Genomic DNA, 21,669 nt, shown 5'->3' on the forward strand with positions numbered 1-21,669 from the left:
GGTGTATTTGTGTGTTGAATCAGACGGCAGTATTAAGAAGAAGGTTCCCGGAGCGTCCGGCAGGTCCAGGGACAGGAGTCAGAGGGCCAGCTCGGATCCGCTGCTCAAAGAGGTCTACACGTGTCAGGACCAGCATGAGCCGGTGAGAGAACCAACATGCAGCCGTTTGCTCAACACATCACAGGAACAGGCCCATGTTTGCTAAACCAGGAGAGTGACATCAGTAGATTTGGGCAGGAAAATTGACAAAATTATGTCAGTTTTGAACTGTCATACCAGTCAAGATGTCAATATATAACTGTCAGGCTATAGATTCGATGATTAAATTAAGTATATGATATATATAAAATATAGATATTAAATTATTTAGTATATTATAATAGTTAATATATAATAATAAAGTTATAGAATATAGTAACTATAATAAATAAGTAATTAAAAAATATATATAATAGTGCATATATATATATATAATATTTGAAACATTTTATCACCGTTTATTTATGCTGGCATTTTAATGTTATAGTGGATTAATTTAAAGGAAATTAAATACAATAAAAAATATTAATCAAAGAATCCAAGGTTCAGTAATATGTGAAAATAAATGTTTGTTACTTTAATAAAGTAATACATTACTCGTCTACCATGATAATGTCTTTGAATTATTTATTTTTCAGCAAATATTGATATGCATTATATAATTTTTCATTCATTTTAATCTGTCATCTCTCTCAGGACGAGGCGTCCTCACCCGGCTGCCACAAAATGTGGTCCAGCTGTAAATTTCCAGAATCAGAGGTGAGAGTGCACATCAATTTAAAATTGAGAAGATTATGTCTCCCTTTGTTTCCCATGAGATAAAAGGCACACATCGTTTCTCACACACCTCCCAGTACATACAGTATCTGAGATGGGAACCTTTGCGTTCACCGCACCTAATCGGCAGTTAATGTAGCGATACTTCACTTGGCAGGAATGTGGCATTGTGTCTCATGAGAATAATGTCTCTGAATATTGAATCATCCTGCCAGTAATGTTGCCCTTGTTTTCCTGTTTGACCAGTTCTATGAGCGAGTGCTGCTGCTGTCCCAGAGGCTCTACAGTTTACAGGTTCAACACACTGTCTCACTCACCACGTCAGACAAACACATACTGTAATCATGACAGATAAAATCTTGTTTATAGGAATTTCCTCCATCAGCTTTCTCATGCTGTGGCCACATTTATCTGTAGGGTGTTCAGATGTTCACAACATCTGGAATATTAAAGTTCAACAGCTGCCTATCTTACATTTGTCTGTTCTTTAATTTTTCGTTTGTTTGTTAATTGTTTATTTGGTTTGTTCTTTCATTTGTTTATTCAATCATTTGCTCATTTGTTCATTCAAATTATTTGTTTTGATTTGTTGATTTCTTTGTTCTTTCTGTGTTCTTTTGATTTCCATTTGTTCTCTTTCGATTTGTTGTTTTGTTTATTTTGTTTTGTTTATTTATTCCTCCTTTCATTCAGTTTTCTTCTATTCTTTTGTTTACTTTATATATATATATATATATGTATATGTGTGTTCTTTTATTTTGTGTGTTTTGATTTTTGCTTTTTGTTTAGTTTATCTGGGTTTTTTTCTGTTACTCATTTGCTGGTTTGTCTGCTCTTTCTGTATTTGTACTTAGTTTTTTCTTACTTTTATCGGTTCTTTTATTTGTTTCTTTTTATGCCAGTCAGTTGTTTCTAGCCTTTTGTTAATTATTTTGTTTGTTTGTTTCTTTCTTGTGTCCTTGTGTCCTATATTGTCTTTCATTCTTCAGTTTTTTGTCTTTCATCTGTTTTTGTTCGTTGCTCTTATTTTTTTTGTTTACAGTTTCTGATTTGATTTAGATTTTTTTTTCTCTTTTTGTTTGTTCTGTTTTTTTATTCATTTGCTGTTTTGATTGTTATTATGATAGTCTGTTCTTTCTTGCTCTTTAGTTAATTTTTTTGTATGTCCTTTAAATTTCGTTCTTTTCGTTTCTTTGTTTCTGGGGTTTTTTTCATGCTTTTATTTGTTCTCATTTTTTTCCCTTCAGTTGTCCCTTTAATTGCCTTCTTTCTTTCTTTTTCTTTATTTCATTCTGTTTTCATTGCATTGAATTTACATTCTTACCAGACACTTTCTTACCAAAGCGCTTTCCAATACAGTGCACAAATCATGTTTGAGCAAATACAAGGAAACAGGCAGCTGAGAGAACATAACGCTTGCTTAACTAAGCCTTAGTTACCAGGAAGCTCTCAACAACTATCCAAACATCAAGTCTCTTCTGTCTCCTTCCCCCTCAGGCCATAGTTTCTCAGCAGGACAGCCACATTGAGCTCCAGCGGGCCTCTTTCCTCACCGCCGAGCGGGACCGTCCCGGCAGCCGGAACCGCGGCACCGACGTGCTCCTGGAGCAGGAGAAGCAGCGCAACCTGGAGAAGCACCGCGAGGAGCTCGCCAACTTCCAGCGGCTGCAGAGCCAGCATCGGCAGGAGCTAGCGCGCTGGGAACGGGAGCGGGAGAAGCAGCGGCGGCAGGCGGAGGCAGACCAGCAGCGGCTGAAGGAGAAGGAGGACGAGTGTCGCTGGCTCGAGGTGCGTTTGGCCGAGGACAGACAGGAACTGGAGAGGCAAAGACAGACATACCAGCAAGACCTGGAGAGGCTGAGAGAGTCCACGCGTGCAGTGGAGAAAGAGAGGGAGCGGTTTGAGCAACAGAGGAAGCTGAAGAAGCACAACACAGTGCCGAATACTGCAGTTCTGTACGCACAGGAAGTTGGACAGGTGAGATGCCACCTGACTCGAGTTGTTTCTATACTTACTCTTGTCTCCACAAGAATCTTGGTTGGCCACAAAATCTAAAACTACTTAACAATCCTAAGTTACTTTAGACAGGTTTCTAAATACTTCCTAATCATCATACCAGTTCGACTAGTTGACACAAAAATTTAAGATTACACGCAAAATATTCAGGACAAAACTTGTCGCTCTCCAAAAAAGTTTCCAAAAAGTCACCCTTGAATGAATAATTAATCATCCAAACAATTTGAAATCTTTGTTGGATGTGTTTCCAGAAAGTTTGGACCTGGGTTTATTTGCATATCTAGGCCTACTGTTCAGAAGTTTGGGGTCTGTAATGTTTATAATTAAGTCTCTTAATCTCACCTGGCTGCATTTAATTGATCAAAAATACAATAAACAGGAATATTCTGAAATAGTATTACAGTTTAAAATAACTGATTTCTATTGCAATATATTTTAAAATATAATTTATTCCTGTGATGCAAATCTGAATTTCCAGTTTTCAGTGTCACATGATCGTTGAGAAATCAAAGATTTACTGCGCAAGATTTTTTTTTTTGCCAATATCAGTGGTCAAAACAGTTGTGCTGCTTCATATTTTTGTGGAAAACGTGATTTCTTTGATGAACAAAAAGTTCAAGAGGAGCAGCATTTAAATGAAATAGGAACATTTTGTAACATTTAAAATTTATTTACTTTCACTTTTGATAAATGTAATGCTTTTTTTTTTGGATAAAAGTAATAATTTCTTTAAAAGAATCGATGATCACAATTTATGATTACTGACCACAAACTTTTGAACTGTAGTGTAGCTAAAAAAATCTTGATATTTAAAGCCTTTAAATGATATTCAATATTTATCTATTAATGGCTTGAATTATTTTTTAATTCAGAAATGATCACCATAAATTCAAACAAACAGCCATTGTTGTTAAAAATACAGTAAAATGTAATAATAATAAAAAAATCAACAATTTTTACAAATGTTTTTTAAATAAATGTTTTTATGTACCAATATAACAATACTTAAGAATAAATATTCATATTAATTTATATTCACATTTTTAGCAATACCTTATGAAACTGCAATCAAACTGAGCAACACTGAAGTTGAAGTCTAACTCGAATCTGTCATGAATATTTGATATATGGCCCAGCTATTCAGGGAAATGGGAGCTGGCATTATACATGAAATTAGCATGATGTCACCTCTCCGCTCTCTTTCAGTGCCACACGTTGTTATAAAAACAAGGTGTAGGTGTGCCAGCTGAGAGCATCTGCCTTTCCCACGGTCTCCTTTCAGCTTCTCTGTACAGGACAATCCATGGGAACAATGTGGCACTGTGTGGTTTCATAGCAGTGGCTTTGCTGATCGACCTGCCACCCTGCCCTACCTGTTTGCTGATGAGCCTGCGAGATTACCCAAGAAGCTCTCTGGGAAAAAAAAGCAGACACTCGGTCAAGCGTTGTTTGAACAGTCTTATCCGGCTCACAGAAAAGCCTCTGTAAACAGCGTAGAACAAAAGCCACATATTGTGTGATTTCCAGGTCTCGGTACTGAAACCATCCCGTGCATTTTTGTTCAGCAGTTTGACTAACTCCATCTGTTTGTGGTCAAACTCAGGAATTCTTCGTGATCTGCTTCAGTCACATTAAACTGATATGAGTCTGTCCGTTTGCGTGTGCATACTTGATGACTAGCCTCTTTCATTTTGACAGATTCCTCAGAAATGAACGCCGGACAAGGCGTCTTTCAGCCTCCATTTAAACGTGGCCGTGGAACCTCCAGAAACGGGGAACTTTCCTAATGGGCCGTAATGCTTTGACGTTAGCGATTTTAATAGGCAGTGACCATACGAAATGCAATCCAGCCAGGATCAATTACAATCAGCGTTTAGCCATTTTATAGCGTTAAGGAGGAATGCGCTTTTAAAGTTTATGGTCCGAAATCAAACGGCCACAGCCGGGCGTGTGTTTGCACTGCTGGGTTACAGATGAGCGTGAATCAGTGCTTTAGCGGTGACGAATGAATGAAGGGATGTGAGGAAAAAGCTTATTTTCAAAATCAACTAGTCATCGAGTTGTCAAAATGACTATTTATTTAGTCATGCGGTTTCTTAAAGGGATAGTTCACCCAAAAATTAAGATAAATTCCTTATGTAGTTTCAAACCTGTATGAGTTTCTTTCTTCGGTTTAACACAAAATACATTTTAAAGTTTGTGAATGTTGGTAACCAGACAATTGACTTCCATATTATATATATTTTTCCTACTATGGAAGTCAAGTGTGGTCACAAACAGCCCTCTGACAGTAAGTTGCCGCCGATCTGCTGTTCATTGTATGTTTTTGAGGTCACGCAGGCATGTCCGGTCATGCCTGGCCTTGTCAGATTTCCTGTGATCTCGGCTTATCTCAGGTTAGTACGGCTATGAGTCCATAGTAACCGTCTGTCCATGGTGCCAGGCTACAGACCTTGTTTAAACATATGCCTATAGTCAGAGGTGGAAAGTAACGGATTACATTTACTCGCGTTACTGTAATTGAGTAGTTTTTTTGTGTACTTCTACTTTTTTAAGTAGTTTTTAAAATCTGTAATTTTACTTTTACTTAAGTACGTTTTGTTTGAAGTATTGTAATTCGCTCCATTTTTAAATCATATCCGTTACTGAGTAAAAAATAAATAAAATAATAATTTACAAGGGAAAAATAAAATCGCGCTCCGGAAACTACTACATTGATTGAAGGGCGGGAGAACCGTCTATGGCGAGAACAAACGCGCAAAAAAGGTGATGCAGACCCAGCTAAAAGTGAAACGCTGTCGAATTCTTATGAAGCGAACCATATGGGCAGTATGTGAATACTTTAGATGTAGGAAAAACGCGTGGTTGTCCTCGAGGATAGATATCCAATTTGCAAAAAATGTGGACGCAATGTGGCTGCAAAAGGAGGAAACATAGAACACCATCCATCTGTGCAGATAAAGGTATGTCCCGTTTGCAGAGTGAATCCCCGAATTCAAAATCCAAATGAAAATTAAATTTACATAACGCAGGTTCCACGTAAAACACGCAATGATGTAGGCTATATGAATAAATTGAAAGTAGAGCTGTGCAATAAATCGCGACATGGTCTCTGAATATTAAAGCGCAAAAAGACTGCTATGTAAATATGCTTGTTCTGCGTGCCTGTGTGAATGAGCTGCGTCGCGTCTGTAGCCTACTACATACTCAAGTATGCCTGATGCTCATTGTGTTTTCAGCGTCTCACAAACAATATGAGGACATGAAATAGGCTACATGAACATTTAGAGAGCTGCTCTGAGAGAACGCCTAATGAGCATTTTCATCATTTTATTTGAGAAAAACCATTGTCAAATACACTCTAAAACAGGTCTTCACAAGAACCCGTCAAAATAAAAGTTTAGTGTTACTAGGAGAAATTATGATAGAAATAGCCTACCGGTTTATTACTATTGTATGCCTACAATAGAACATACTTCTCAAAATAATAACAATAATAATTTGAATTTAAAAAAATGTAACATTATTTAAGGAATATCTTTTTTTGGGTCCATGGTTTAATTTAATAAATCTGTTCGGCAGAACTTTCCCAAAAAATAAAAGGATAAAGTTTACATTTATTTGTATTAAATCATAAAAAGAAACATTCATTTTCTGAATAAAATACATTTCATAGGATTATTCTTAAACATTTTAATATATTATTAATGTTAAAAATAGTTAATCTAATGGTCATTGGTCAGTTATTGAATTTAGTTAATTAGACATATTTTATTGAAATTTTATTAAACAAAACAAACAAATAATTTTAAGTTTGTTATAATAAAAGCATTTGTTAAACCAAAAAACTGTTTTCATTCATTTAACTGTCATTTTTTTAACTGATGATAATAATAATAACAATAATTTAATGATACCGTTTATTTATTTATTAATTGATTAAAGGGATAGTTCACCCAAAAATTAAAATTAGCCCATGATTTATTCATCCTCAAGTCATCCTAGGTGTATGTGAAATTCTTCTTTCAAACAAATATCGGAGTTATATTAACAAATATCCTGCAGTGAATGGCCGTTTCTGTTTTGAAGTCCATAAAAGTGCATCTATCCATCATTAAAGTGCTCCTCACGGCTCCGGGGGGTTAATAAAGACCTTCTGAACCAGAGCGATGAATTTGTGTTAGAAAAATATCCATATTTAAAACTTTACAAAGTAAAATAACTAGGTTCCAGCCACACGAACATACAGATTCCACTTAAAGGGCACCTATTATGCAAAATTCACTTTTACATGATGTTTGAACATAAATGTGTGTTGGACTTAACTTACATCTTGTGAAAAGGGGCATAATAGGTGCCCTTTAAGTCTAAAGCGCAATTTATGCGAGGAATGCGACGTACTGCTGATATTTACGCTATGCCATGACGCACTACGCTACTTCGACGTCATAAATTGCGTAAGTTGTGCTATAGACGCAAGTAGACTGCGTTTGGCCGGAAGCTAGAATTTTACTTTGTAACGTTAAATATGGATTTTTTTTCTTAAACTCATTGCTTTGCTTTAGAAGGCCTATATTAACCCTGTATGGAGCACTTTTATGGTGAATAGAGGCACTTTAATGGACTTTTTAAATATAACTCTGAAAGAAGAATGTCATATACACCTAGGATGACTTGAGGGTCAATAAATCATGGGCTTATTTTCATTTTTGGGTGAACTATCCCTTTAACAGTAATATTTTCGGAGACATTGCCATACTGTGCAAATCTCATACCGTTACAACCCTACACGGGAGAGCCCCCCACCCCACCCCACCCCCGCTGTTAAAAAAGTAACTAAGTAACTTTTACTCTGAGTAAATTTTAAATGAGCTACTTTTTACTTTTACTTGAGTCGATTTTTAGACCGGTACTTTTACTTGTACTTAAGTAAAATTTCATTGAAGTAGTAGTACTTTTACTTGAGTACAATATTTTATTACTCTTTCCACCTCTGCCTATAGTAGAGATTTATCACGACAAAGTGTTCATTTAGAATGTTCTAGTTTCATATGAGCGCCTCATTGAATTTGTTATGACCTAAAAACATTCGAATGAATCAGATTAAGCACATGGACAACATGTTTTTACGATTTCAGTACGATTTTATGGTTTCCTAATTGTGTCGATCGTCTTTGTTTTGAGTTTCAACCGTATCCTGAACTAGTTTTATTATCCGCTGTATTGTTTTATTATCCGTCTCAGTGTCGGCTGTCATGTCGGATATATTGGGGGTTGTTTGACCTGGATGAGACCTGTTCTTTTGTTACTGCCTTAGTCACTTCCTTTTGTTAAACCAGGGCTCAACTCTTAAGATAACGTCGAATTTTGGTCTTTCATGTGCTGCTTATCTATCTTATCTCTCTCTCTCTCCCTCGCTCATACAGTGCAGGTCAAAAGTTTGAAACGATTAAGAGTTTTTAATGTTTTTTTAATGTCTCTTCTGCTCATCAAGGCTGCATTTATTTGATCTAAAATACAGTAAAAACAGTAATATTGTGAAACATTTTTACAATGTAAAAAAGCTTTTTTTTTTATGTATTTTAAAATTTTAATTTATTCCTATGATCAAAGCTGTATTTTCAGCATTATTTCTCCAATCTTTAGAGTCACATGATCCTTTAGAAATCAAAATAATATGATGATTTGCTGCTTAATTGGTACTAATTTTTTTTTATCAATGGTCCTTATTATTATTATTATTGCTGCTAAATATTTTTGTGGAAATCATGATAATTTTTTTACGATTCCTTGAATAGAAAGTTCAAATGAACAGCATTTATTTCAAATAGAAATCTTTTGTAAAGTTATAAATGTCTTTACTGTCACTTTTGATGAACTTGCATTATGCATTATTGCTCAAAAGAAAACATTTTTAAACCAAATTTTTTAATGGTACTGTATATCAGTTTCAACTAAAATATGAAGTAGCTCAACTGTTTTCAAAATTGTTAATAATAATAATAATGTTCCTTAAGCAGCAAATCATCATCATAATAGAATGATTTCTGAAGGATCATGTGACACTGAAGACTGCAGTAATGTTGATGAAAATACAGTATATTCCAATACAAAAGTTATTGTAATTTGTAATAGTATTTCACAATATTACTGTTTTTACTGTATTTTTTTATTGAAATAAATGCAGCCTTGGTGAGTTGGTGACTTCTTTCTTTGACCGGTAGTGTATTCACTCAAATTTGACGTCCAGCTTTTCAAAGGAGGCAACTTAAATATGGCTGAGTATATTTTGCTTTTGTAAGATTTATATTCCCCGTTCCTGTTTCCAAGGAGTCTGTCTTTTTGATGCTTCATCGTGAAGTAAAAACACCCAACACAACCCTTCAGAAACAGGTATTTAGCACCATGATTTAAGAGCCACGTTTCCAGCAGCGAGCCCTTCCGACCAGCCCGTGCACAGCAGAGTTGCTCCAAATGAATATTTGTGTCAAGTATCCAGGGAAGTCTTGAGTTGGGAAAACCGCAACGTATAATTACCTGCTAGCACCCTTTCATTAATACCAGCGCTGGAATGCAGCCAATCCTAATTGTTTATGTGATGTCAGTCAAGTCTTTGTGCCGAGAACCTCGCACATTTTTACGCTCTGGAAACCTTATATTTACTGAAGGCACCTTAAGGACTGGAAACAATGGAGCATCTGTGTTGGGATCCCAGCGTTTGGGAAAACTAACATGGTTCAAGATGATGTCGCCTTGGGCAAGTTGGAGAAGGTCAGGCTTTTCCAACCTCTAGATGATTGACAATTCCAGAGGGAAATGTTTGGATGTTCTCCTAAACAGCGTTTTTGTCCCTTTTTTGTGAAATTATGGAAATTGGAGGGTGGAATTGTGACTTTCTGAAGCATGATGAACCGATTCAGGAGGGCGGCACTAGTTTCCATCACATCTTAAGGTGTGAAGAAGATTGGCCATCGTCTCCACACCTTCAAGTAGAACAGGACATTATTCAATCTTTTCCAAGTGTGTTGATAACGTCACGGTTAATTATTTGAACTCCTTGCACACATTTTTAAGGTTTACTGCTTCTAGGTACTTCCCAGGAATTGCATAATCACTGGTGGGCCCTTGAGCAAGTCTTGTTTACACCAGGTGGACAATCCGTCCAAAGACTGTACACGATGTCCTTTGGATGAAAAGGACTTGGAGGGAGTCGCTCGCTAACCGTTAGTGGCTGTTGTGCGTTAATAATCTTCACCTCATGCTTAACTTTGACCTTTCATGTGGAGCTGTCTTCAATTTGTGTTACATTTTATGCCCGTGTTGACTGCGCATCAAACGTCTTTGTTCTGCACGCAAAGCAGCATCTGTTTTAAATTTAGCTTTGTCCTGTAAATCCCAAACTCTTCGTACTGGATTTCCTACATTGCACATTAGCTCGGTATTTCCTGTGCTTAAACATGGACGTTGCTCTTCAGAAGCTGAGTTTAAATACAGTCTCAACCAACTTTTTGGTCCTTAATATTTACTTTACACTTTATTCATGTATTAGATTCAAAGTAACAAGTGAGGAATAGTTGAAGACATGTGATTTATCTCAACAATTTCGGCTGTATTGTTTGAAGTTAAGTGCTAATTTCAATGTAAATAGTTCATTCTCATGTAATTGGTTTGTTACATTCATTGTAACAAATAAATTGTTGCATTTAAATTAGTTTTTTTTATAAATACATTCTTGTATAAATTCTATAACTTGTATAACATTCAATCATTCATGAATCCGTTCTTGTGTAAATTGTTGTATTCCATTCAATTGTTCGTAATTACATACTTATATAATTGGTTGCGTTCAATATAATCGTTCATAAATCCATTCTTGCTTATATATTGTTGCATTTCGTTTAATTTGTCGTAAATCTATTGTGTATATTGTTGCGTTCAACTCCATCGTTTGTAAATCTATTAGTGTAAATTGTTGCATTCAGTTCAACGATTTATGGTCCCATTCTTGCAAAAAATGTCACATTACGTAGTCGTACAAATTTATACAAATGACTCCTGCTTGTGTTTCACGATTCTCTGTGATTGTAACCGAAGAGGTCTAACATTTTTGTGCATTCTCTCTTAGCAAAATTGTCCTCGTACTAATGCATCCGATGAATTAAGATGTTAATCAACCCCTTTGCCTGAAATTGCTTACGTTTGCGTTTCACTTTTGTGTTTTAGCTTTCAGTTTCCTCCAGCTTCAACGGCGAGCTGCTGTTCGGCGGGGCAGGGGACCAGACGCTTCCTCAAAAGTCTCTCCTGCGGGCCACTCTCTCTGCATCCCCCGCCGACTACCCTGAGCGTCCTGAAGTGCACTCGCGGCGAGAGAGCTCCTGTAACACCCTGCCCGCCAAGACTGAGGTTCCCATCCATCTCATCAGCACCACCAACCAGCTGCACAAGCAGGGCAGCGTCCAGCAGCAGATACCGACCAAACTCGCCGCCCTCAGCAAGGGCAAGGAGAAGAGCGGGAAGGGCAAGAGTTCGCTCCGCACCGAGAGTTTGGGTCAGTACCACCCCGATCTGTTTCAGAACACCTAATGACAAGAATTTGGGAGCCAATTTGCTGATTCCTAAATCAGTCTTCACGGTTTCGCAGCTTCTGTTGACATGAAAGCGGATGCTGCTTTGAGAGGAACATTAAAGCTACACTGTCATTTTTTAAGTCGATTCTTAGCAAAAAACACTGTTCTTTCAAAATGATATGTGCTCATTCATGTGTAATTATTTCCACCAACTAATCAAGTATTCTCGTAAGCCTACACACTTTAAGAATTTTGCATTGTGATGCCATTTTTTTTATTACATTTAACTCCGAAATTGTCGTTACCATAACTCATTCTCATTACCGAGATGCAAAGAAAAACAGTTTTAATTTTTTTTCTTTACTTATTTGATTACATTTAAATAAAATATAATTGTAACTACTTAAAATGGTTTTAATTTATGCTCTTTTTTTTTTATATATAAAATGGACAAATTGTTTTTTTGCTACTGTATTCCAGTAATGAGAATTTAACTTTATTTATTTTTCAACAAAAAAAAGTACTTTTTTTTATTTATAAAAAGGTGGGAAATAGTTGTCTAAACAAATAAGATTGTTATTTTATTACAGCAATGAGAATTCTATTTGATCTTGTTTTTGGTAACACTTTATTTTGCAGTTTCCTTGATATACATATTACCTGTACTTATACTGTAGTAATAACAGTAAATTATGCATAATTAAATGCAACCAACCTTACCTTAGTTTTATTATTTTTTTCATTACGGTAGTGAGGAATGGGGGAAAATGTTTAATAGTAAAGGCAATTGTTTAAGGTAAAACCTAAAAATAAAATCTTTTATTTGGGGTAAAATATTGACAGTTCCATTTTAAGATTAGTGCCAAACAGCAGATCATTGTGGCATGAAGGTGGTTTGTCTCTTTTGTTGTCAAACATTGTCATAGATGATGTTTTTGGGTCAGTTTGCGGCCACCTAACAATGTTCTTTGGGAGCGAATTTGCCAATTCCTAAATCCGTCTTCACTTTTTCACAGCTTCTATTGACATGAAGCAGATGCTGCCCATCAAGCTGTCAGCGAGGGATTCGGATGGAGGTCACAAAGCGCGCCGGCCCATCAGCCCCCACCAACCACAACATTCACACTCAGGTAAGACAAACAACCGCACCCGACATTCCCGGCTCAGCCCGAACGGGCCGCATCCCGCTGTGTAAACAGTTATTAGGCCCAGCTGACAGGCCTGTTGTCTGGTTTGCTCACCCCTGCAGATTCCCTCATCCCTCCAGACGCTTATACAGACGCCCAGTCCAGCCTCGCGCCCACCGCTCTCAAAACCCACAACCAGACCTCCCAGCACACTGTTAATGATGAAGCCGTGAAGGAGGATGTTATCTTTTTCTGAGCTCCGGAAAGACTTTGCATTGACGTTTCGGCCGGTCTTGATACTTAACGAACACATTTTAATCCTGTCTTAACTACTAACAAGTTTTATTGCAGCCTTTGAAAACAACAGGAAAAGGGTTTTAGTCTGTGCGGAAAAAAATAAAAGAAGCAGGTCCAGAACACCCAAAGACTTTGACGGACAGCTTCAAGTGAAGTTAAGTAACGTGGACAATTCTGTAGCATGCGCTCCGAACGCGCGATATGAAGGATAAATGGATGTTGTTGGTCGCGTATTGTTGTGGTGAGCTAATTTGCACAGCGTCAATGTCCTATTTCATTTTAAAACACTGTATTTGGGACAGTTTCAATTATAGTTAGTGGTCACTCTGGAAAGTCATTGCTTGTGGAAAAAGACAAATAGATTGAAAGTTTTGACATTTAAGTAACAGTTTGTTCACATGCTGGTTTATTCTGTCCAAGATATTCTATTTTTGACCGTACACTGTATACATCATTTTTATTTGATCATTAATATTCAATCCATTTCAGTGGTCGTTTTTATTCGTGTCGTCCCGTCTTTTTAAAGATTTCTTCCAAACGATCATTAAAAAAAATAAGCAGCGAACATGAAGAGAAACCAAGATTTTATTAACCAATATTCTGTTTTTAATTTTTATATTAGTAGGTCTTCAAAGAGAAGGGAGCAAATGTTCTCGATATTTTGAGGCTACATTCAAATTAAAATAAGTTGAAGGACGCAAATGTTATATAAGCCATATATTTAGCTTTCCAAATAATCAAAAAGTTAAAATTTGTTTAAATATAAGCAATTGAATCTCACCCGCCCCCCCCAAAAAAAAATCAAGAGGAAAATAATTAAGAGATGAGGATCATTACAATTTTTGTGATGTCATTTTTATTACATTTAACCCTCAGATTGTCATTACTATAATGCAGAAACAATCTCATTCTCATTACCGTGATGTGATTTTTTTTATTTATTTTTTATAAATAAATAAAATACAATTGTAAGTAGACAACATGGTAGTATTTGATTTGCTGTTTTTAATTTATGCTATTTTTATCAAATGGGCAAAAAATGGTTGTCCAGTAAAATTATCTTTTGAGATTTTGCATTATGTTAATGAGAACTTTGGGGGGAAATGTTTAATTACAGATTTTCAATGCAAAATTGAAATCATCCTAAAATAGGATTTGTCATCTATTTAAAAAATGTATTTGGGTAAAATATGAACTGCTCCATTTAATATTAGTGCCAAACAGATCATTTTATTTTGGCATAATAGTAGGTTGCCTTTTTTTGTCAAATATTGTGGTAGATTTCTAGTTTTTAGCAAAGTTAACTTGGTTTTCTTACCCATCCCAGTTATTTCCATATTCAAGAAGGAACATTTTTAACATCATTTCCTGTAAACAGATTGACTTTTCGCATTTCCTCCTGTCTTTTGACCCAAATTCATTTCATTCCATGTCTAATTGAAGTCCCTAAAGCTGTCAAGTATTTTTTCTGTTCTCGATTTGACCACAGAAACGGCACGTGTGATGTAATACTTACTTTGGATCTCAGAGTAATGCCACCAAAGACTAGGACTTAAACCACTCTGTTTCATGAGCTACGAGTATCAAGTCACTGAACGATCTCTGTATGATTTGTATGTATATGTTGTACATAGTTTCCTTCTAACATAGATGAGATGTAGATATTATGCAAGGATGTCATGTGACCACTGGAATTACAGATGGTTATAGCGCTCAACCTGGATGTAATTTTATTTCATTTTGTAGGCACTTTTTTCTTGAAAAAAAAAAGAAGTCTTAGTGTTTTTATTTTAGTTTAAAAACTACCCATAATGCATTGCTTTTGGATCACGTTTCAGCTTATTTTTGATGTTATCGTTTATAAAACGGCTTGATGTTACTCCTACATGTTAGTTTCTAGGTCTGGTGCTTTTCAGTGGAGCAAGTGAAGGGATATTCACACCGTAGCAGATCGGTTCTGACCGTCAATGAAGCGTAAATGAATCATGTGATGTTTTAATGAAGTCAATGATACTGTTCGTCTCACCTCTTTAGCTGCAGCGCACTTTACTTCCCAATGAATTGTTCTCTTTGATTTTTTTGTATTTCTACAAATGTGAGCTTAAAAAAAAATCCATCATGTCGCTCTAAATTGTCACTTGATCCGGCGCCACATTGTGACTGTAGCTTCTTGGTGTCTGTGATTGTACGACATTATTGTACGGTGTTATTCCTTTGTGTTGTTGTCAGATTATTTCAGATATGTCCAAAAAAATATGTTTTTTCTGTTTCCAGTTACACTAGCCACTTTTCAATACCAGCTAACTTTGAGACCTCAAGTGTTAATGTTACTGATGTTTCTTGTCTTAAGGATTTAGCACGCAAGGCCAGTGTGAATTTTTTTTCTTACCACACCATTTTACTCCCTCTGCCGAAGAAAAATAGAAATACTTGTAAACACTTAAAACTGCTGCCTTTAGAGACATTTTAGTAATAAAATATGTGAAAAAAATCTGCTTCATGCTTCACTCTTATTCAAACCTCAGTGTCTTTGTGTCTATGTAAAAAGAAATTGTGTATAAAACACAGCACACTTTGTAGAATACCGTATCCCATAATGCAATGCGCCCAACTTGACCTTTCACTTTCCGTGTGATCAATGAACAAAGCGCACATATCTGGATTTGCATATACAGTAGTAGGCCTAGGCTATACTGTGCACGCAACTATTACGTTTTGAACACAGACTGTACGTGTCTTGCCCATGGTTTTGACTGGCCAATTGAACTTGACCGCAAAGGAAACTCAAACGTAAGTATAACAGTGCTTATGTTGTGAAGTATCTTCCGTGCTGAGTACGGACAATATGGTTTTATTTCCGTCACTCTACGCTCATGTGAGCGCGTGACCCCACTGGCCGCGCGCGTCTGTTGATTCTGGCCCGGTTCTCACAGGAAAAGAGCCGGAGCCCAACTTAACAGGACCTGGTGGCCGTGTCTCTCAGGCCATGCTAATTGTAGAGCTGTGGCGGAACAAAGCTATTTTCAGGTGTTGTGGTTTTCCTTTTATCCAATCCGGATCTTACAGCCGCGTGTCCAGTTCCTGAGTAGTTCTTTACCAGATGATGTCTCTTGCTTTTGTAATGGTTTTCTGTCCGTCTGTGTCTTGTGCTTTGCTCATTTTTTTTATGTTATTCTGCGAGACAAACCCTGTCTGGTTCACAAGTGTCTTTAGGCACGTCACTCTTTTTTAATTGTAGTTATTTTGTGCAAAGACTCTGTCCGCAAACGAAAACAAACCTCATGCTGTTGATTTGTCGACTCGTCTCGGCTGTAAAGAAGACAGAAATTCGCTTGAAGAATTAGTCACACTAAATAATATACTTGGTAGTGTTGGTAGTATATGATAACATATATTGTTTAGTATAAATTTGTTCCAGTTTGATTATATCACTGTATTTGTGCCATTCTGTAAGAATATTTTTACTTGTTTGATAGCATATGTTGTGTTGGTTATATGGACTTCTGGATATATTATTTCTTAGAATACCATTATTATTATACCTCTGAATATATTTGCATCGTTATTGACATGTATTGACACGTTATTGACATGTCATATGAACTACCAGTAAGTCTCATGAACTTTTTCTTTGTTTTTGTTTTTTCTTCTCACAAACTTACCACATCAGTTATCGTATGGCTTAATTTTGAATCAAACATGACCGAAAAATGACTTATTGTTCAATGAGTCAGTTGCATCCCAAATGACACACTATGCACTTGTGCACTATATACTCAACTGTGTAGTGTAATATTCTCTCTCTCTCTCTCTTTATCTCTCTCTCTCTCTTTATCTCTCTCTCTCTCTCTCTCTCTCTCTCTCTCTCTCTCTCTCTCTCTCTCTCTCTCTCTCTCTCTCTCTCTCTCTCTCTCTCTCTCTCTCTCTCTCTCTCTCTCTCTCTCTCTCTCTCTCTTTATCTCTCACTCAGTTGCATAGCAGCTCTGCCAAGTCTAGACCAGTGATCATGTCCCATGCAGGCCATATAACTTCCTGTCCTGGCCTCATAAAAATAAATGCATTTTGTGTATTTTTCTGTGACCATGGAAACTATTTTAATGACTATGACTTTATTGCTTTTTTCGTAATACTTTTTTAGTGTTTAAAGACCACCTGTTGTAAAGTGACCGATATAAATGTACAAAGGGTGATGAATGAAGTTATTGTTCTTTGTTTATCATCATGAAAAGCGAAATATGTCCAGGAAGATAAGGTTACTGCGAACTGATAGTATGCCACAACACACACTGTGTTTATTCATAAGTTTGTAGAGGTGTAATCCAATAAAGTGTCCTGCAAAGAATCTGCTGCCATAGTAAAATCTTTGTGTATTTAGTTACAGGCCAAAAGTTTTTATTTGTGTGTGTGTGTGTGTGTGTGTGTGTGTGTGTGTGTGTGTGTGTGTGTGTGTGTGTGTGTGTGTGTGTGTGTGTGTGTGTGTGTGTGTGTGTGTGTGTGTGTGTGTGTGTGTGTGTGTGTGTGTGTGTGTTGGATGGCAATCTGTGATAAAAAAAAAGTACTCTGTAGGTCCTGTGCCAAATAGTTTGAAAAAAGAGAGTAAGATTCTTGCCAAGCTGAATGATCTATAAATGTCAATGGCCTGTTAGCGTTAGCTGTTTATTTTTTCGTCCAACCTCATGAAGCGCTTTTACTGCTGTTTAGTTTGATGACTTGATGATAAATCTGTCAATTGTTTGATTTGATTAAAAGGATAAGCAATGCTATGCATTGGGTCTTGTTAATGAAGTATAAAAGTTCCGATATATTTGTGTGCAAAAGTTTGCAAACCAATTGTTGCGTAAATTTATGCTATTACGAAAGATGTTATCTTTTGTAAAAACATTCTTACACAAACTATTAAGGCCCGTTCACACCTTTCACAAGTTTTTTTTTTTTTTCAGTTAATGAATGGTTAAAACATTGACAGCCAATCAGAATTAATCCTGCTTTAAAGAGCTCGAGCATTTAAAGCGGCAGACTATAAAACTGCACCACGTGCTTAGAATAAAAGCAAATATGCTTTAGGAAAAAGCGTTTTGTTGAGCGTATGACTAACTAGATTCAAACCTGCATCACCCATATGAGCTCCAATTTTTGTGTAAAGGCCCACTTACACCAAGAACGTTAACTATAAAGATAACTATAATTCCGTCCACACATTCGGTTTATTCTAATTGCGTGCTTGTCTGTCACTTTAAATGCTCAAGCTCTTTAAAGCGGTATGGATTCTGATTGGCTGTTTTTAGCGTTTATCAGCTAAATAAAAATCGTTCTCATAAAATCGTTCTGAAAGTGATTCCAACGATATAATTATAGCTGTTGTGTAAACTCCGCCATTTAATATTAAGGACGATTTTTACAACTATATCTTTATCGTTATCTTTATAGTCATCGTCCTTGGTGCGAACGGGCCTTCTATTTTTGGTAACATCATAAGTTTCACAATTAATTTCCCAAAAAATTATCAAATGAGGCCCAGTTTGTGCATGGTGTATTAAAATATAAATGTAACAATTAGTGATGTTCACTGTCTTACAGTATATTTTTATCATTAAAAATAATTTGATGAAATAAGGAATGGAGCCTGTTGATGTTATGCTTCCTTTTTTGGGCTTGTTCTTAGCAAATTGTATTGATAGGCAGAGTGTAGACTGGAAATTGTTGGGAAGAGGTAGTCGGAATTGGATTGTGACATTATGAAGAACTGATCGAACTTAGTAATTCTGACCTTTTATTGACTTGGATTTCAAAATCACCATAACATATTTGCCTCATCAAAGAATTTTGCTTCAATTTCAACTAACCTGAAATACAATCCACAGAACGTTAGATGTGCATCATATGGTGCCACACACAAAAAGCCAAGGTACGTCCTTGCCCGCAGCTGCTTCATTAACCTTGTGAGTTACAGAGACTGACACCCCAACACCCTAGAGACGGGCGCAGACAGACGCCTCACTTCCTTTTGTTGTATTATTCATCCTGATGTCACTTTTCGAGTGCCTTTTCAGTTCAAGTGGCCCGTAATTATCCACCGGGCCCATATCGGGATGGGCAGGCTGGAGAAGAGACCATCTGCCCCACCCCGTCTGAATGACACAAAGGTCCAATTACGGCTCTGTCCTGTCCTAGAGATACGATTCACTCTCATTCCTTCTCGTTATTTTTTTTCTTTAATCCAGGAAATTTCCCTGAATCCCACTCATCCCAAACAAACAAGGGGCATTATGGTGACGAGGAACTATTTCAAGCATCCAAACACGTGAAGCGTCCGTGGAATGCATGTGAATAAGTTCTGTGGCATGTATCTTTGTCACCATTCGAGGTAAAGAATCCACTTCCCACATTGGAAGACAATTAAATCTGTGCAAACTATTGCAAATATCAACATTCTTCTTCGCTGAGCTTAGAGGAACATTTTTGTTTTTATTTTTTTTCCCTTTGTTCACCTACTGCGAGTCGAGAAATGTTTTGAGTTTGCTGCTACGCCTCGACCCGAGGCCATGGATCGCACAAGGCAGAGCATCAAAGCTCGGCATCGCATAATAACATTCAGTGTTAATCAGAGCGCCGCTAGATCTGTCAGCGAAGCTTCTGTCCAGGCTGCCCAGCCGCCCCCCTACTGTTCGGCGTAATTACTCCATTGTGTAAACAGTGATTACTGTCCCCCCTCCTTCCCCTAAACGCTGTTCCTCTCCGCTGCCCGTTTCTGTCGGAACGCTCTCAGAAGTCTCTCGTCTCAAATTTAGAGACTCCGATTTCTGTGCACAATTGTTTTCCCAAATAAGCGGCTTCTTTTATGGCGTCTAGACAAAGAGATGTTTTGGCCAGGCGGGTGGAGGCGCCCAGCTCTTTGTGTTGAATGCCGAGTGATGTGCGTTTTTACTGAGGGAAGATTTATGTGCTCCAGGAGAACCTGCGACGCGTGTTAAAGCGTGTCAGTTATGCTTCCTGTCCCTGGTTCTCATCGTACATTAAAATTGGCAAGAACTCATTTAGGAATTTTTGAACATTCAGGGTTACTGGGTTCTGGGTCCACATTCTGGGTTCTGTTTATGGCAACAGAGATACAGATAAGATGAAGTTCTTCACTGTTTTACTTTGCAATGAAGACTGTTCTTATCTATCTATCTATCTATCCATCTATCTATCTATCATTGCCTGTCTGTCCTGCTACATGCTACATGTTTTTGTTAAGGTTATCATTTCATATCATCTCACTAAGCTTCTCGATGTTGCTTAACACACCTTGAGGTCTGGGTAAATGCTGTGTATGCCATAGTGTGGTGGCTCCCTCCAGTTAAACCACAGGACTTTGAGGAACCACTAGAAACATTAACGTTCCTGACAGATCACATCTCGACTCGACTAAAGGAAAATTACCTGCGCCCAGACGCCACAGACGCCCCTACACATCAGCACTTTGAGCTGCCTGTGGTCAAAGACGACCCGAAATTGCATATTTCTGTGGCCACTTTTCACCTACAAGTTGCTTTGACTTGTCTGGCCGTGTCGACAACAACACATTTCTTGCATTTCTTAAGGAATGGGAGTTGCTGTGTTGGTTGGGAAATAAACCTCAGTTTGAACAGTGCCCGAGGATCCTAATTTTTTCTGAGCATAATAAACTAGATGAGCTTTGCCGGAGGTTCCTGCAGGGCAGAATAACATTTTCGTTAGTGCATTGATTTAGTTGCAATTACACGAGGTGGACGGTTGGAAAGGACGCTTCTGGCCCGGACCCTAGAGGTAAAATCCCCATGGGGGGGCAACCATTGGAAGCTGTTTTTCCACTAATGCCGGATCTTTGTGTTCCTGGTGGCCCCCAGCTGCACGCATCCGCCTGGCAGACACACGCCAGTATTTAGGTGAAGGGGGGCACCCGACTCCCTGCCTCTGTCCCCAGTGTCCGTTCCACCCTATTGCGCTCTTTCTGCTCAGGGTTACGACAAGCATTAACCAACTACCCTCACTGAAACCGCCTACGCCAACCGCCCCTTCTTTCAGTCCACGCTGTGGCGGTTCGTTCATTTCCAGACCCTGTTGGATAGTCCTTTTGTCTTCTGCCAAGATTCAACCGTCTATTTATGCGCGCTGCATTAATTGCGTCGGCGGCAGAATCTTTTTGAGTTTGTCGGTTTTGCATTTTGCATGACAATGGTGCTTTTGAGCAGTCTTACAAAAACAGGCTGACGCACACACACCCTGCCAAGATCCGTTTGAAAGGAAGATGTCTCGTATCCCGTGCCTTTTTGTGTTTCTCGCCGCATTCATTCAGAAGCTGTTCCCCATCTGCGCTCACACCTGAAGCACTTAGCGGGTCAACATGCTCAGCTGGAATACGTTGCTGGTGATGAATGAAGTTTGTTTTTGCCGCCGTTCATTCACCACAGCTACTCCGTCAGCAATGCAAGATCATTTTCAAGTTAAATAATTGATTTCTATCATAAAACTTTTGTTTACAAATGAGTGTCACAACTATAAACTATAACCTCTGCCAACTAAAACTAGGAGGATACAAAGGAAAGAGACTTTTTCAAAGCCCATTTTGTTCATTTTTACCAGGTGTGCCAACATTAGTAGACCTTAAAGTAAATTACCTAAGGCCTCAATAACCTTCAAGCTTCAAAGGAACTTTGCTAGATTCAAATGTCATCCTATTTATTGCAAAGGCTTCAGTGGTTGCAAAATAATTTTTTTGAAGACATCTGTCTGGAAAACCCAGTTTTCTTCCCCATGGGAGCGCGCCCAGCTGCTTTTAGGGATTTCTCCCATCTGGCATCTCTGATCGGCTCTATTAGTGCACG

At 37.6% G+C, this 21,669-nt stretch overlaps 1 protein-coding gene across 1 annotated transcript in view; it reads left to right on the plus strand.

The window, feature by feature from the left end:
- The window catches only part of arhgef18b (rho/rac guanine nucleotide exchange factor (GEF) 18b), a 46,392-nt gene extending 31,085 nt beyond the window's left edge, over positions 1 to 15,307 (plus strand). The window contains exons 25-31 of the mRNA XM_079592297.1: positions 24 to 142; positions 736 to 798; positions 1,063 to 1,110; positions 2,314 to 2,793; positions 11,056 to 11,380; positions 12,416 to 12,529; positions 12,649 to 15,307. Coding sequence (XP_079448423.1) covers positions 24 to 142; positions 736 to 798; positions 1,063 to 1,110; positions 2,314 to 2,793; positions 11,056 to 11,380; positions 12,416 to 12,529; positions 12,649 to 12,782 — 1,283 coding nt within the window. The 3' untranslated portion in view covers positions 12,783 to 15,307. The remainder of the gene's footprint in view (positions 1 to 23; positions 143 to 735; positions 799 to 1,062; positions 1,111 to 2,313; positions 2,794 to 11,055; positions 11,381 to 12,415; positions 12,530 to 12,648) is intronic.
- The last annotated feature ends 6,362 nt before the right edge of the window (positions 15,308 to 21,669 follow it).

The sequence above is a fragment of the Phoxinus phoxinus genome, assembly GCF_949152265.1.
Source record: "Phoxinus phoxinus genome assembly, chromosome: 20".
Classification (NCBI taxonomy): Eukaryota; Metazoa; Chordata; class Actinopteri; order Cypriniformes; family Leuciscidae; genus Phoxinus; species Phoxinus phoxinus.